The sequence below is a fragment of the Caretta caretta genome, chromosome 11, assembly GCF_965140235.1.
Source record: "Caretta caretta isolate rCarCar2 chromosome 11, rCarCar1.hap1, whole genome shotgun sequence".
NCBI classification, from domain to species: domain Eukaryota; kingdom Metazoa; phylum Chordata; order Testudines; family Cheloniidae; genus Caretta; species Caretta caretta.
The window spans coordinates 66,264,995-66,280,474 of NC_134216.1; the positions used below are offsets into that span (position 1 = coordinate 66,264,995).

The window sequence follows — 15,480 nt, forward strand, 5'->3', positions numbered from 1 at the left end:
GACCTCAGAAGCTTTCTCAGGCAACTGAAAACGTATGTAGGACAGGGGTTCTCAAAGTTTGAGAACCATTGATCTAGGAGGTCACTGAACATTCTCTGGATCCTGTTATACCCGAGTGGATTTTTGGTAGCCTTCAGAAAGACACAATAAAGCTTTTCAACATGCCTAAAAAAAGTGAGAGGTTGAGAGAAATTCCCACGCCCAGAAGGAGCCTGCAAACTGAACAGTGAGTTCTCCATGGATAGAGACGCTCAGAAGGTAAAGCATTTCACTCAGCTATCTAGTAGAAATTGTAGTTTGACACAACAGCCTGTTTCAGCATTCACTCCATTGGCAACTTGGCCATTTGAAGGCAAACTGAATCTCTCTATTTTCAGAATGCCAGCTGATTCCCATGATCATTAAAGGTGACAGACGAGTGGCACAGCGATACTGCTATTCTCTTGCGATTGGGATCCATCCCGCACATTTATTCCACTTTTTGGACTAAGGGCAGTCCCGCTGCTGTGCTCCAAAAGTTTCTTTTCATCATCATTACGTCCAAAATTTGTCCATACTCTGCCTCTAAATGAAGGACAGCCTTATCATATTGTGTCTAAGGCCAGAAGGGACCATCTACCTATGACCTCCTGCACATCACAAGCCACTAACCTGCATCCAATTAATTACTGTATTTAACCCAATAACCTGGATTAGACTGAACTATTTTGTGCCACAGGCTGAGAAGAGGAAGAACTGAGATGCATCAATGGCAGAGAACTGATCTGGTGAGACACACCCAGATTACGCGAGAGCTGCAAGAAAACGTGTCTTTCCATTGGAATTTCCATTGGGGAGTGCCATGTGATGCAGAGATAATGCCGTGCAACATGAGCATGTGACAGGGGTCAGAACCATCCCACACACTATTTCTTCTCTGCTGTGATACCTTAATGTTGATTACACACTGAGGGCTTGCTTGCACTTGACCATTGTGCACATGTGCTGATGGTGACCCTTTCCCCCCTGTGAACCTTCTACTCAAAAGCCAGGCTCAATCAGAATCTTCGCGCTCAAGAAACACTAAACGCTAAACACTCTGAGGTTTACCCATCACTGGGTTTTTTGCCACACCAGCATTGTGCAGTAGCACTCAACATTTGTGGAAACCTTCCCAACTAAACGAGCCACCTCATCACTACATACCATAGAAATGCACTGATAAGCTAGCACCAGCAGAATGGAGAACATCCCATGACATAGGTTCGATTCTCCTGCTCTCAGTCCTCTTGCAAACCAATAGTGATCCCCACACGGAAAGCAAGGCAGGCAAAATAAAGGGAGATGCACATTAAGCATCTAAGAGGAGGCAGATCCAATTAAGCTGTGACTACAAAGAACTAAAAGGGCAAATATGTCTAGCAAGCAATATGCAGCTTCAAGAAAAACAGCTGCTCATAACAGTTTCCCTTGTGAGGAGCCAAGCAGATGACCCTGATGCTGTAACATGAGGCCGAATTAAAATTAACCATATGCCACTGCGATGTGGAGAAAGATGGATTAATTAAACTTTGCTTCTTCCCCTCATTAATAGGCCACCTTTCGTTCCGGGGAATTTCCCTCCATATTCTTCATGGTTCATCTGTTAATATTACACATTTGGTCTACCCTTTCTTGGAGTGCTGGAGAGCCGAATAGCTCAGTTTTAAGTCCCTGTAATGCCTCACCTCCTTCTCTCACCACACACACACGCCAAGAAGAGCGTTAGGCTACAGTTTTCAAACGTGCCTGAATCCACACAGAATCCCATAAATAAGGGGCCTCAATTGTGAATGAATTCCTTTCAGAAGTGCTGAGGGTCTGGCAGCACCCTCTGCTCCTTATCACTGCAGTTGTGCTTCAGCTCCTGCATGGAACCAGTCCAACCACCCATAGCTATTACAGAGTAATAGCAAGTGCCATTGTCGGTCTCATTAGGCTAAGCCAATGGGAATTTGGTCTCAGTATACACTGCACAACCAGGTACTAGTGTAGCAGTTGAAAACAAAGGCAGGTTATCTTTATGCATATGGTACTAAGTAAGGGGTTTGTAATAAATAATAACCACCATCAATAATCTAGAGAGCGGAGAGCAGATGGAAAAGAGAGAGAGCTGAGGAAGAGGATGACAAGGAAACCTGAAAATGCCAATGAAAAATAATGGAATCTCTAGTCCTGGAAAAATGAGCAATCTCTGAAGAGAGCAAGAGGACTGCCATTGTGTTCTGCCCCTCATGGAGATACAGGCAGGAAGGCAAAGAAGGGCCTGTTTGAACCCTCAGATATCTTTCCCTCCTGGCACACAAATGCAGGGCTGCATCTTGCATTGGACAACTTTATTGGTGCTTCACTTTCGTAAGTATAATATTCACTTGTTAAAACAAAAAGCAAACAAACTCCACAACCATATTTTTTGTGATGACTGCCCTCTGGTGTGACACATTGGGGACTGAACGTAAGACTCCCAGCACTAAAGCTGCTACAACTTGAGCTAAGAGCCAGGACTTGTTAGCAGCTGCTATAGCAGATCCTCTGCAGACTGGGCACCGAGGATGCCCTGTAACATGCACTCACATGGGAGTTACTAACATTTTCTGTTCTGTTGTGAAAATGTAACTTTTAAATAATTTTACAAGTATTTGGTGCCTGATTCACAGTCAGTCACACACACACACTGAAGTCCCTTCATAACTCTCTGGTTGACATATGCGCAAGAGAGATACCACCCTGGTAGTGTACAATGGATGCAAATTGTAGTCCCTTAACACTTCCAAATCTTTTCATTCATTGTGACCGGATATCTAAAAAAGTGGTTCCTAAGCATGCCATTAAATACCAACTTATTTGTTGCAACGAGTTCCTGAACAACACACTCCTGTGTAAGGAGTATATTAAGGCTGGATTTACAGTCTACTGTTAGTACCTCTCAGCTGACACTCTTTGAGCAATCAGGTACACATCTGAACTCTGAAGGCATCATTCTTACTTACTGAAGCAGCAGCAGAAGAGGTTGCCTAATCATTCTGTGCCAAGACTCGGATCTAGGGAAGAGGAGGCCTTTCCTCTTCAAGTCTTCCAAAAGCCCACAGTAAAATACATTTTGTGTACAGGGCTGAGTCAGATTGTTACCTCACCAGATATACTGTATTATTGCACGGAGGTAATGAAAAAGATCACCAAACTGCCTTATAAGAATAGATTTTCCTCTCTTGTTTTCTGCATAGGAATGGGTACTGCTGACTTTCAGAAATGACCGTGCTCATTTGTTTAGTCCTGGAAATATCCAAAAACCTGTCGGACCTTACCTTGGCTATCTGGACACACCAGTTCAGCAGGAGCTGGGAGCCAATGTTATCCTTGTGTTCGTGAACATAGTCCAGCAAGCAGCCGTGGGGCATCAGCTGAGTGACGAGCTGAATGGTGGGGCTCAAGCAGACGCCCAATAATCGCACCAGGTGTGGATGATCCATGCTTGCCATGATAAGTGCTTCCTGTAACAACAAAAACATCCCAAATCCATCATTGCATTTAAAGGTTCCATGCCCTGCAGATTTATGGCTCCCGCACACACTATCAAAAGGGATTTGGTGTCCCCTGAAGTACAATAAAGGTTCACAGGATCTTCCTGTTGTGATGAGATAGCACAAGCTACTCTTCAGCAAGGTCCAAACTGATGTAATTTATGTTATACAAGGCTAAACAATGGGCCTGGTCCTCAGCGGCTATAAAGCAGCATTGCTCCACTGATGGCTGTTTCGGGAAAATCTGCCCTGCCCTCCACCTCCTCTTGCTGTGACAGTCCCCTGAAGAGGGAACAGTGGTGTAGCTGATCATATTCATAGCATGAGATCTATTTCTCCTTAAGAGATGTAGCTACTCCGACTTATTTCCTTGAATCTTTCCCAAAATGTGGAGAAGGCCACTTGGCATTAAGCAACCGTTATAGCAATGGTCCCCAAACTTTTGAGGGTCATGCCCTCCTTCCCCCTGTCCACATCGCCCACACTGCCCAGAGCCAGGGTCCAGAGTGGGGCCATGGCTCGGGGCGGGGAGGGGCACAGACAGAGGTAAGGGGGCCAAGGTTGGGGCCACAGCTGGGGGTGTGGCTGGGAACAGAGCCACAGCCAGGGGCTGAGGCTGGGGCTGGGTCCACACTGAGCCACAGTGCGGGACAGCAGCCAGAATCCTGGCTGGGTGCAGAACTATTCCGAGGCTAGGAACAGGATCAGGCACAGGGCCGCAGCCAGGGGTGGGGCCGGAGCAGAGCTGGGAGTGTGGTGGGGCTGGATGGTGCTCTCGCCCCCTGTGAGGGCTGGCCAAGGCCAACTGTGCTCCCTGACCATGCCTCCATACCCTCTTAGGGGGCACAGCCCACAGTTTGGGGACCTCTGCGCTCTACTGTAAGAACCAGACTTTGCAGCTCTTACTCCTAGCGCTACACCAGTCCTGGGGCTCAATCCTACATGATGTTGACCATGCCGGCCCAGACCCAGCAAAGTACTAAAAGCACACATTGAAAGCTAAGCCTCTGATGAAGGGCCTTGTAGGATGATGGCCAGACTGCTCAGCACACAGCAGGATCCAGCCTATAATGTAGCAAACTGATACTAATGGGAATTTTCCCTAATTCAAAGTTCATTTTTTATTTCATGCCTTGGGCTGGGACAGAGAAGATCTGGTACAAGATTTTCAAATGTGCAAGCCCTGCAGGATCAGACACCAAAGTAGCCTACAGTCTGCAGCTATAATTCAACTACAAATCTTCACTTACAACAAAGCTGCCACAGCCAAGTGGCATCCGATGAAGTGAGCTGTAGCCCACGAAAGCTTATGCTCAAGTAAATTTGTTAGTCTCTAAGGTGCCACAAGTACCCCTGTTCCTTTCACGCCAAGCAGGCAGCTTTCAGAAGAGGCAAGGGGCAAAGCCTCTCTGGATTTACTGAGCTCTGCCCTTCAGTGGCAATCGTTTCACTGAGGCAAAGGAACACTGAAAAGTGACATGGAAATGGAGTTTTATGAAGCTCTTTTGGTTTTCTCCCCAAAAAAAACTGTTCAATGTATAACTGACAACTTAAAGAATAATGGCAAAAATAATACTGCACAAAAAGAGGATGACAAAACCTTCGTAGCAGAAGAACACAACAATAAAGAAAAGTCTCATAAAAGTTTTTTTCCCCCATATTAAAAAAAAGTCCTAGCAAGGAGGTTGGGTTTGTATTAAAGAAAATTGTTCCTCACAGTACAAAGAGTATTTGAAACCAAATTGTGGAGTATTTGCATAATAGTTCTCTTTTTTTGAAAAAGAAAAGATGAACAAGACACTAATTGTAGGTTTTATTTTTTTCCCATAAAGAAGACAGCAGATGGCCTCAGATTTTTCCCCTTTTTCTTTTGAAATGAATGTGAAGCAAAACCAAAAAATCCCCCAACACCAAACTATTCAGCGGAGCGTTTTCGAGGAGGGGTGTGAGGGAGATCCTAATGCAACAAATGAGATGGGGGGAGTTTGGCTTAAGCAATTTGCTCCATGTTAAAATTAATACAGAGCTCTGTTTCCCCACTCTATATGGGGTCCCCTCAATGCAATTTTAGCCTCTCTTCTGCTGTCACTAGAAAATGTCACTGAAGGCCGCCAGACTAAATACATGTTGACAGGTGCATTATCCATTTTCGAGAAACAAAATTACTTTGCCTTTCTTTTTCTTTATTACCCCATATATTTTCTCCTGGACTTGCACCAGGGGGAAATCTCCCCCGCACACGTCCCTGGCTTTGGGTAATGTAACAGGTGTTTCTCTAGCACCTTTGAAGTGGGAGCATTTTTCTTTATATTGAGAACAGGTTAGAACATAGCCATTTTTTTTTTCTTTTTTGGCCCACCGTGGACTAGGAGGGCATGGACAAAAAAGCTTTGAAGCATCTCTCCTATTAGTCTCTAGCCACATATCATTTGTAACTCTATTTGAGTCTGAATGGAAGACGTTTCTGTACAATAAGAAAAGTAAGCACTGCCACTTGTCACATCCTCGTATTATAAGGAAGTTCATGTTTCCTCACGAGTTTTGGACAGAGGTCCTGGAAAAAAAGTGGTATTTTTATAAACTCTTAAGGACTGCTCTGTGTTAGATTAAGGCTTGTAATGTGGCAGAGAGCAGCAACACCTTCACTACAGCTCTAGACCATTCATCTGCAAGGAATATTAATTTTGCATGAATCCTGACTTCGCACAAATTTCTTCATTGGTAAAATTAGTGCTATTTGTATTACATTAGCATCTATAGGACCCAGCTGAGATCAGGACCCCAGTGTGTTAGGCACACATAGACTCCAACTGGAATAGTTTATAATTTAAATAGACAAGACAGACAAACAACAACAAGAAGGAGGTATTACGATTTTCAAAAGCACCTTATTGACTAAGGAGCCTGAGTCCCATTTTCAAAAGCAATTTGGACACATCAGGGCTGTAGTAATATGTGGGCTCACATATTTATCCTACCTGTAATGTCAGCTGTAAAAAGTGAGTGAAATTGTCACAATAACCTGTTAAAGAAAATTGTTTAAGACAAGATGTCAGGAGACAGAAAAACTGAATTATTTTAAACAGAAAGGGTTTTACTGATACTGCTTAAGTACTGTGTGAGGATTATGCTTGGTAAAAACAAGAGGAGTATAGGACCAGAAGTCAAGGAAACAAAACTGGTGTGTTGGGAATTAGGCCGCATGGTGGGTAAAATAATGAGAGGGCGGGCTATTCTGCCCATCACTCCCTTTTGGGGTTCTTAACAGGAAAAGACTTTGGGGAAAATTAGCTGAAAAAGGAACTGTCTGCCAACAACTGCTGCAGCAAGTTTTATCAACTTTTTTTTTGTTTGTTTTTTTATCATGGCTGCTACCCTCATAGAATCATAGAATATCAGGGTTGGAAATGACCGCAGGAGGTCCTCTCGTCCAACCCCCTGCTCAAAGCAGGACCAACCCCAACACCCTCAACATCTCCTGGGAGCCTGGACCTTCTATGCAGTAATCCTGAGGGATGTCTTCACCAAATTGGGCCAGACAGCTGAAACCACTACCTCCACTGGTGCGGACTAAATTCTTGAACACCACTTTGGCTCCCCCCACCCCCACCCCCACCCCTCACCCCTCAGTGTCCTTTTCCTTCCTCACCTTAAATATTTTCTTTCCTCTCTCTCTCTCCTTTTGCCTTCTGTTTAATAAGAGTCTGGCTCAGCTGGCCAAGACTGCATATGTTGTTACACTGATGTCAACTGATGACCAGAGAGGCAACTAAGAGCAATGCCCTAAACAACCTAATGCTGGCACAAGGTTGCCAGTTCTCGGAGTGGCTGGTAAGACCATGTGCTCTTTCCAGCAAAGGGAAAGGGAATAGGATGTTAAAATGAGAGGATTATTTAATACTTGTAGTTTTGTAGCTGTGTTGGTCCAGGATATTAGAGATACAACGTGGGTGAGGTAATATCTTTCATTGGACCAACTTCTGTTGGTGAGAAAGACAAGACTTCGAGCTACGCAGAGTTAGACCTGAAGAAGAGCTCTGGGTAGCTCAAAAGTTTGTCTCTTTCACCAACAGAAGCTGGTCCAATAAAAGATCTTACCTCACCCACCTTGTCTCTTTATTTCAGGGATTCTCCACCTTTTTCTTTCTGAGGCCCCTGACAACATGCTATATAAACTCTATAGCCCACCAGTGCCACAACAGCTGTTTTTCTCCATATAAAAGCCAGGGCTGGCATTAAGGGGTAGGAAGCAGGGAAATTGCCCGGGGCCCCATGCCACCTCCGGCACTGTGAAGCAAAGTTGCTCAGGGTTTGGCTTCAGCCCTGGGTATTGGGGCTTGGGGCCCCGAGCTGCGGTCCTGTGCGGCTGGGCTTCAGCTTTCTGACCTGGGCCCTAGCGGGTCTAACACCAGCTATGCTTGGTGGACCCCCCTGAAATCTGCTCACGGGCCACCAGGGGGCTCTGGACCCCTGGTTGAGAACCACTGCTTTATTTAGTATTTTACATTTCAAATGCTTTAACTATTTTTTCCTTCTTTGTTGTATCTTTAATACAGAGTTTAAAGGATTTTTAATTGTGTGATTGCCATGACACTAAGCAGGCTGAGGTCCCTGTGTACCAAATCTCGAATCTTACTTTAAACTGTTTGATGTTGGACAGTGACCGGACTACATCAGCACCTTTAACTCTTTGGACCTATATATTTAATCTAAATTAACACAACAAGGCCAAGGGCCAGATTTTCGATTTTCAAAGGTATTTAGGTACCTAAATGCACCTAAATGTAGATAGACACCTAAGGGATTTTCAGAAGCACCTAACCAAGTTAGACACCTGTCATAAATATAAAGGGAAGGGTAAACACCTTTAAATCCCTCCTGGCCAGAGGAAAAACACTTTCACTTGTAAAGGGTTAAGAAGCTAGGATAACCTCGCTGGCACCTGACCAAAATGACCAATGAGGAGACAAGATACTTTCAAAGCTGGAGGGGGGCGGGGAAACAAGGGTTCTCTCTGTCTGTGTGTTGTTTTTGCCAGGAACAGAAAAGGAATGGAGTCTTAGAACTTAGTAAGTAATCTAGCTAGATATGCCTTAGATTCTGTTTTGGTTAAATGGCTGATAAAATAAGTTGTGCTGAATGGGATGTATATTCCTGTTTTTGTGTCTTTTTGTAACTTAAGGTTTAACCTACAGGGATTCTCTGTGTTTTGAATCTGACTACCCTGTAAAGTATTTACCATCCTGATTTTACAGAGGTGATTCTTTTACTTTTTCTTTAATTAAAATTCTTCTTTTAAGAACCTGATTGCTTTTTCATTGTTCTTAAGATCCAAAGGTTTGGGTCTGTGTTCACCTATGCAAATTGGTGAGGATTTTTATCAAGCCTTCCCCAGGAAACGGGGTGCAGGGTTTGGGAGCATTTTGGGAGGAAAGACGTTTCCAAGTGGGCTCTTTCCCTGTTATATATTTGTTAGACGCTTGGTGGTGGCAGTAATAAAGTCCAAGAGCAAAAGGTAAAATAGTTTGTACCTTGGGGAAGTTTTAACCTAAGCTGGTAAAAACAAGCTTAGGGGTTTTTTCATGCAGGTCCCCACATCTGTACCCTAGAGTTCAGAGTGGGGAAGGAACCTTGACAACACCTAACTCCCACAAGGGGGATTTTCAGAATGATGCTGCAAAATCCCAGTAGGTGTCTAAATAACCTTTGATGATCTGGCCGCTAGATCCCACTGACTTTCAGTGAGACTTAGGATCCTGAATTACTGAGGTGGTTTTGAAAGTTTTACCCATCCTCCCCATTTTACAGATGGGCAACTAACAGACAGAGAGACACAATAATTGATGAAGATCACACAGGGAGTCTACAGCAGAGCTGGCAATTTGGACGCAGATCACCAGAATCCCAATCTAACCGCAAGATATAACCTCTCTCTCAAAGAAAAAGCAGGGAAAGAATAGGACAAAACATTTGATCAGTCACAAAATATTGCAATCTCAATAATGCCATTGTTTATGTCAGAATTTGAGGAATGACAGGACTGTGGATGTGTTATAGTCCATCGGACACTAATTCACTGTTAGACAAAAACAACAGACCATTTGTAGTGACAAGAAGACTCATCTGGGGCTCTTAGTCCACCAGAAGAGGGACTGACCTAGCCAGACCAAATCTATGGTTCAGTAACGGTGAGTGAAGAAAGACCTCCCTTCAGTAAACGGCTACTTGCTCAGGTAGCTGGCAGCAATGTGGTTCTACTGTATCAGCCTCATCTAAGGGAGAATGCCAAGTGACTTTAATTAAGCATTCTGTTTTTCATTTAGAATTCTGATGTCCACATAGGGTGTTTTATATAAAGAAATCATCTGTCATGTTGCTCATTCGTAGCCTCTCTCCTCTTTTTTTTAAATGAATTTAATTATTGTCGCCAGATATATTAAACTCAGCTCTGATTTATGTACACAGCCTAAATTGAAAACTAATGCCAATGTTATATTAATGTTCAACACTGATCCCAATGTTAAGGCCATTTAGTAAGATGACGACATACCCAATGAAGAGAACAGTTGTGTAGGTACCGCTGGTGAGTAAAACTATGTCTGTGCCGGGGTGGCATGTAACCAAATTGAGGACTAAGGGTGAGATCTGAAAGATACCTATGGGATTTAGGCACTCAAACCACATTGAGTTTCAATGAGAGTTGGGCGCCTAAAGCCCAAATTCTAGCTAAAATGGTTTCTGGACCCAGCCACACAGGGCAGACAAGCCATGCTCGAAATGGTTTTAGCCTCAACCATGTAACTTGGCCACAAATTCAGCACAGACAGGGCCACTGTCTTCCAGTTCCCTCATGAAGGACGAGGAGAACAAAGATGTGAGCAGGAAGCATTCCCCTCTGCTCTGAGTAAAATCTACACACAGGCTATAAGGCAACACTGAACTTATCCCTTTTCTGGTGTGTGGCTTTCTTGGTGAAATAATAATTTACACCTGAACATGTATATCAGCCTGGCTGCTCCTAGGGTTTCCCATGGCACCGCCTGGTTTCTGACCTTTGACCAGATGGTTTCTGTTCTTTGACTGGAGGGTCAGGCCCAATTCTTTTATAAACAGGTGGGAGTTAACAAGTTGCACCAGCCACCAAGAGTCTACAGAATGTATTTAAGCTGCTTTATGCATGGTTCTAATTCCTATCCTTGCAGCGTGTCCTCAGAAGAGCCCTGCACCCCAACAGAGGGTTGGAGATCCTGCCACCCTCTAACAAGAGGTTCAATCACTCTTACCCATAACTCTGTTACAGAACCACAAACAGGGGTCCAATGTATTACTTATTAATTTCCCATAAAGGGCCTGATTATGACTCCCAAGAGCCTGAATCATGTTGGATAGGACAAGGAGATGCACCTCCTGCAGCATTCGTGCCCGGATGCAGGTAAGCTCCTGAACCCTGATATGAATGCTGAGTGGGTTTTCACACATTGCAAAGAGGTAGCCAATGCTCCTTCAAATGTAGCCTTCCTCGTGCATGGGGTGGAGAGGCCTTCTGTGGGGCTCGTCAGATGACACCTGCCCTCCTGAACCAAAGGAGCAGGAACAATCTTCCTATTCTAGAGCATTCTCACAAAAACAAGCTTAATTTAGTCCAGAGTGCTTAGATAAGCTCTACTTCTCTGAGCAGGTGAAGTGCGTGGCTCTTGGAGTGAATGTTTTTCGTGCGAATGCCCTACAAACTGGAAAAAAAAAAAAACCCAAAAAACTGAACAACAACAAAACTTGTTTCCTTGTCCTGGTGCTTCCAACTGTTTTTCAACTTAAAAGAAGGAATCCAATTATTCTTTAGAGTTATATTTCCCACCTAATTTTCCTAGCTCACTGCTATGGAAATAATTGTATGTACTTAAAAAGCTGTTTTTTTCCTGGGCTGTGCATTTCTTTGAAAGCCAAAAATGAGTTGTGTGTGACAGCAGAGATACTACAGTGGATATTCTTTTTCCATTAATTTTATGATACCTGTAATAGCTAGAGCAAGAAACCATGCCTAGAGTGCATGTCTGATCTGCCTCGGGGAGAATCCAATTATAGACTGATATATTTTCAACACATTTTGTTCTCAAAACCTCCCAGTTAATATGTCCTTTTGGGCCGTGCTAAACTTTTAGCTTACAGCTGACTTGGCCATATGTAGACTACACAAAAACTTCAGGAGATAGATATACACACATACAAAACACATTTATTATAGATGGTGATGGTTGCCTGATACTTCCCAATATGAGAACCTGTTTTCAGTTGCTTTTAACTTTGCCAAACTAACCATTTGGGATGAAATTTTCCATGCCTCAGCTGAATTTTTTTCCAAGAATGAAATTAGGGGAAAAATCATTTCTTTTTGGCTGTTAAAGAAAAACCTGCAACCATTTTGTTGAGAAACTCTACTGCGATCATGGTTTGGATCAGGGAATTGCTGGAGTGTCTGGGACATCCCTTTGGCCATCCCCATGGAAATTCTCCCAAATATGGCCAAGTTCTGAGCCTCCACATACATAAATAGATTAGTTAATTAAAAAATGCAGTTTGCACAGGCTCAGTAGAGACTTGTTAGAGTTTGGCAGCTGATTTGCATTGGCATGCTCAGATGAGGCTTTGGAGGATGAGCTAGACTTGCCCTGAAGTTGCTCTTTGCACTGCTGGGGACTGCCATGATGCCAGGCACAGGAACTGAAAGCAGAGAGATCCACTGTCTCCTGTACTCTCAATGTTCCCTGTGCTCACACCCAACCAACATGGAGGAGGAGGAGAAAGCACCTGATTTGAATGAGGGGTAAGAAATGGTGGGGAGATGGGGTGGCAAGAGCCACATGGTGGGGAGTGGCAGAGAGGGAGGGGATAGGGTGTAGGGGTATTGATAGGAGCAGAGGGGTGCAGGAGACAAAAAAGAAATGTGATTAGGAGATGAGGGCGGGTCAGAGATAAGATGAGGTCACAGGAGCAAAATGCTCTATTAAATACTAGAGAACACATAAGAACATAAGGACGGCCATACTGGGTCAGACCAATGGTCCATCTAGCCCAGTATCCTGTCTTCTAACAGAGGCCAATGCCAGCTGCCCTCCGAAACCTGAAATCAAAACCAGGAGTTCTGAGTCTCTACATTCCTCTGCTGTCAGCAAATAGCTGTGAAACCTGCTGGCCAGAGATGCCTATGATTCCGCCCTAGTGGCTGGTCCACAGTGGATAACAACCTACTACTGTTACCAGCTACTCCATTAGCCTAAGTGGTAAAGGTCTGTGTGGTGGATCTAAAGGTCCAAATTCTACTAATGACCAAAGTTGATGAAATTAGTGGGCTTTTCTGACAACTCTGCCTTTAATCTCTGTGTTCTCCACCAAATAAATGCTGTGAAGATACATTCATCAGTGTTTGTGAAACACTCTGATATTATGGTGACAGCACCACGGAAATGCCCAGAAGGAAAATCATAATTTTGTATGCAGTGCAGGGTTTGAATATGTGCAGTAAATAGGGCCTGGGGCCACATATGGACTGTGGAGGATAAAAAAAATATCGAATAACTATCCATTCAGTAAATTAGGCTGGGGACCTGTGGAGAAAATCGTATGAGTTCATTTAAATTAAAGACTGTATCATTAGGCACCTGCACAAGGGGTAACCGTAACTCTATCATTTCCTAACTTTTAAGTACTTGACTTTGCAACCTTAACATTCTTCTAATGTGGATTTTTAGAGGTGGTACATAGAAATATACAACTATATGCACACACCCACATATATATGTGGGTGTGTGTATATGTATGTATATATTACAGCTATAAATATCACCTGAGTGATATTCCAATTCTTTGTACATGTGTGGACAGACAGATAAGTGTATCTCTGGATAAACCGATAGATAAGTATCTGTCTATACACACACAAATGCTATCAAGATAAATTGTGTACACAATTATACGGAGCTTTGGTGTCATCAGATTAACTCCTTCTGACTATGACAGGTTTCAGAGTAGCAGCCGTGTTAGTCTGTATTCGCAAAAAGAAAAGGAGTACTTGTGTCACCTTAGAGACTAACAAATTTATTTGAGCATAAGCTTTCGTGAGCTACATCCGATGAAGTGAGCTGTAGCTCACGAAAGCTTATGCTCAGATAAATTTGTTAGTCTCTAAGGTGCCACAAGTACTCCTTTCCTTCTGCCTATGGCGACCCATATTAGCATGCTGCTTATATTAGTTACCTCAAGCACATTGTGATGATGCCAACGTTCTGTATGAAAGCGGCCTTGAAGACACACACTAGCCTCATAACAGCAATTTTAAAAAAAATCTCAGGTTGATCAATAAAAATCAAACTATCCAAACTTGCTCATGAGAGGAAAAGCTAGAAGCAAGTATCTGTCATGTACGCGGTAGAACACTGTAAAGAATACCAAGAGGCAAACACTGGAAGAATACAATTCAATTCGCTCGATTCCATCAGTATAATATTCAGAACTGGTGTCATGTGTAAATATCCCAGAGCTTTTAAAAACATTGAACGAGGGAACTATACATTGTATGTCGTCCTCAGAAAACAACACGACAACCATTTTGCATTTCTATGATACTTTCCCTGGAGAGAGCTCATAGCACATTATAAACAATCAGAACCTCATAATAGCTTGTCATGGAGTATGACAGCTCTTTAAGGGAGGTGGGTTTAGCCCCGACTCTGCCTAATTAGCTCTCTGCCAGGTGATGGGTTTGAGGCCAGGGATTTAGGTGGTAGCCTGAAGCTCATATAGTCCTCAGATCAAAGGCCAGAAAACAGCTCAGTTAGGGAGAACCACGGCCAGTGGGAGCCGTGATCGGCTGAACCTGTGGACGCGGCAGGTAAACAAACCGGCCCGGCCCGCCAGGGGCTTTCCCTGAACAAGCGGCGGCCCTAGTTTGAGAACCACTGCCCAAGAGTGTCATATTTGAGTTGCAAACATTGCAGGGGAAGGTTTAAGTGTAAACAAATAATGGTTTTCAATGGAATTTTTTTTAAAAAATCATGGAAATATTTTTTATGAAATATAAAAGTTCTAAAGTTTAAGCTATCTTTTTTTTTTAACCAGTTCTAATATCGGTTTTATTTCACCATGAAGACAAGAAGCCAGAACCTCCCACCCACCCACTCAGTCTTTTCACATCAGCCTCACTCCTCCTACCATCTCTACTCCTCTCTTTCCTGTTTTCCGACCAGCTCTATCACTTGCATCATTCTTATAGCACCTATTTTGTCCCCAAATGTCTCCATCCAAGCCCTGACCTAGTCCAATCCCGCTTCACTTACAAAACAATGGCTTGAGGTGGAATAGCTGCAGAATACAAATTTGCTAAGGGTTAAATTCTGCCTCTGGCTACATGTGTGGAACTCCTATTAAACTCAAATGGAGGGTAAAATTTGACCATGAGAAGTGTCAGCAATACCAGGGTATATTTTTAAGGTATTCCGGCTAAAGGTTGTCCTACACTTGTGTTGATATCACTCAATATCAAAGCATGGTATGCTTCTTTAACTGGTGCTGATTTAAAACAGATCTCATTTGCTGATGACTCAGGTTTCAGATAGATAAACAGGTGTTTCACTACAGCTCAGATGTTTGATGGCAGTGCATTGCTATTGTTCCATATCACAGTATGTAACTTTGCAAACTGATTAATGAACACCCTGGAAGAGGCTATTGACCACTAATACCACGCTTTTCAGAAGCAATTTGGTATCACATCTCCGTGATTTAAGTAATTACCTCTTTTTTCTTAAACATTTTGATCACGCTTACAATGCTCAGAGCTGAGATAACACTTGGGCCCTGGTCTATTTGGCCATTAGTTAATTCTGATTTGTGCAATAAAAGTGTGTCTATCCAATTAAAACTTGGGTTTCTGCATTAAAGCAGAATG

General features: G+C 43.3%; 1 protein-coding gene across 6 annotated transcripts in view; it reads right to left on the bottom strand.

Moving 5' to 3' along the window:
- The window catches only part of ERBB4 (erb-b2 receptor tyrosine kinase 4), a 975,001-nt gene that overhangs the window by 135,540 nt on the left and 823,981 nt on the right, over nucleotides 1-15,480 (bottom strand). For all 6 annotated transcript variants that reach the window (XM_048869092.2, XM_048869089.2, XM_048869091.2 and 3 more), the window contains one exon: nucleotides 3,324-3,509. In XM_048869092.2, the coding sequence (XP_048725049.1) occupies nucleotides 3,324-3,509 (186 nt within the window). The remainder of the gene's footprint in view (nucleotides 1-3,323; nucleotides 3,510-15,480) is intronic.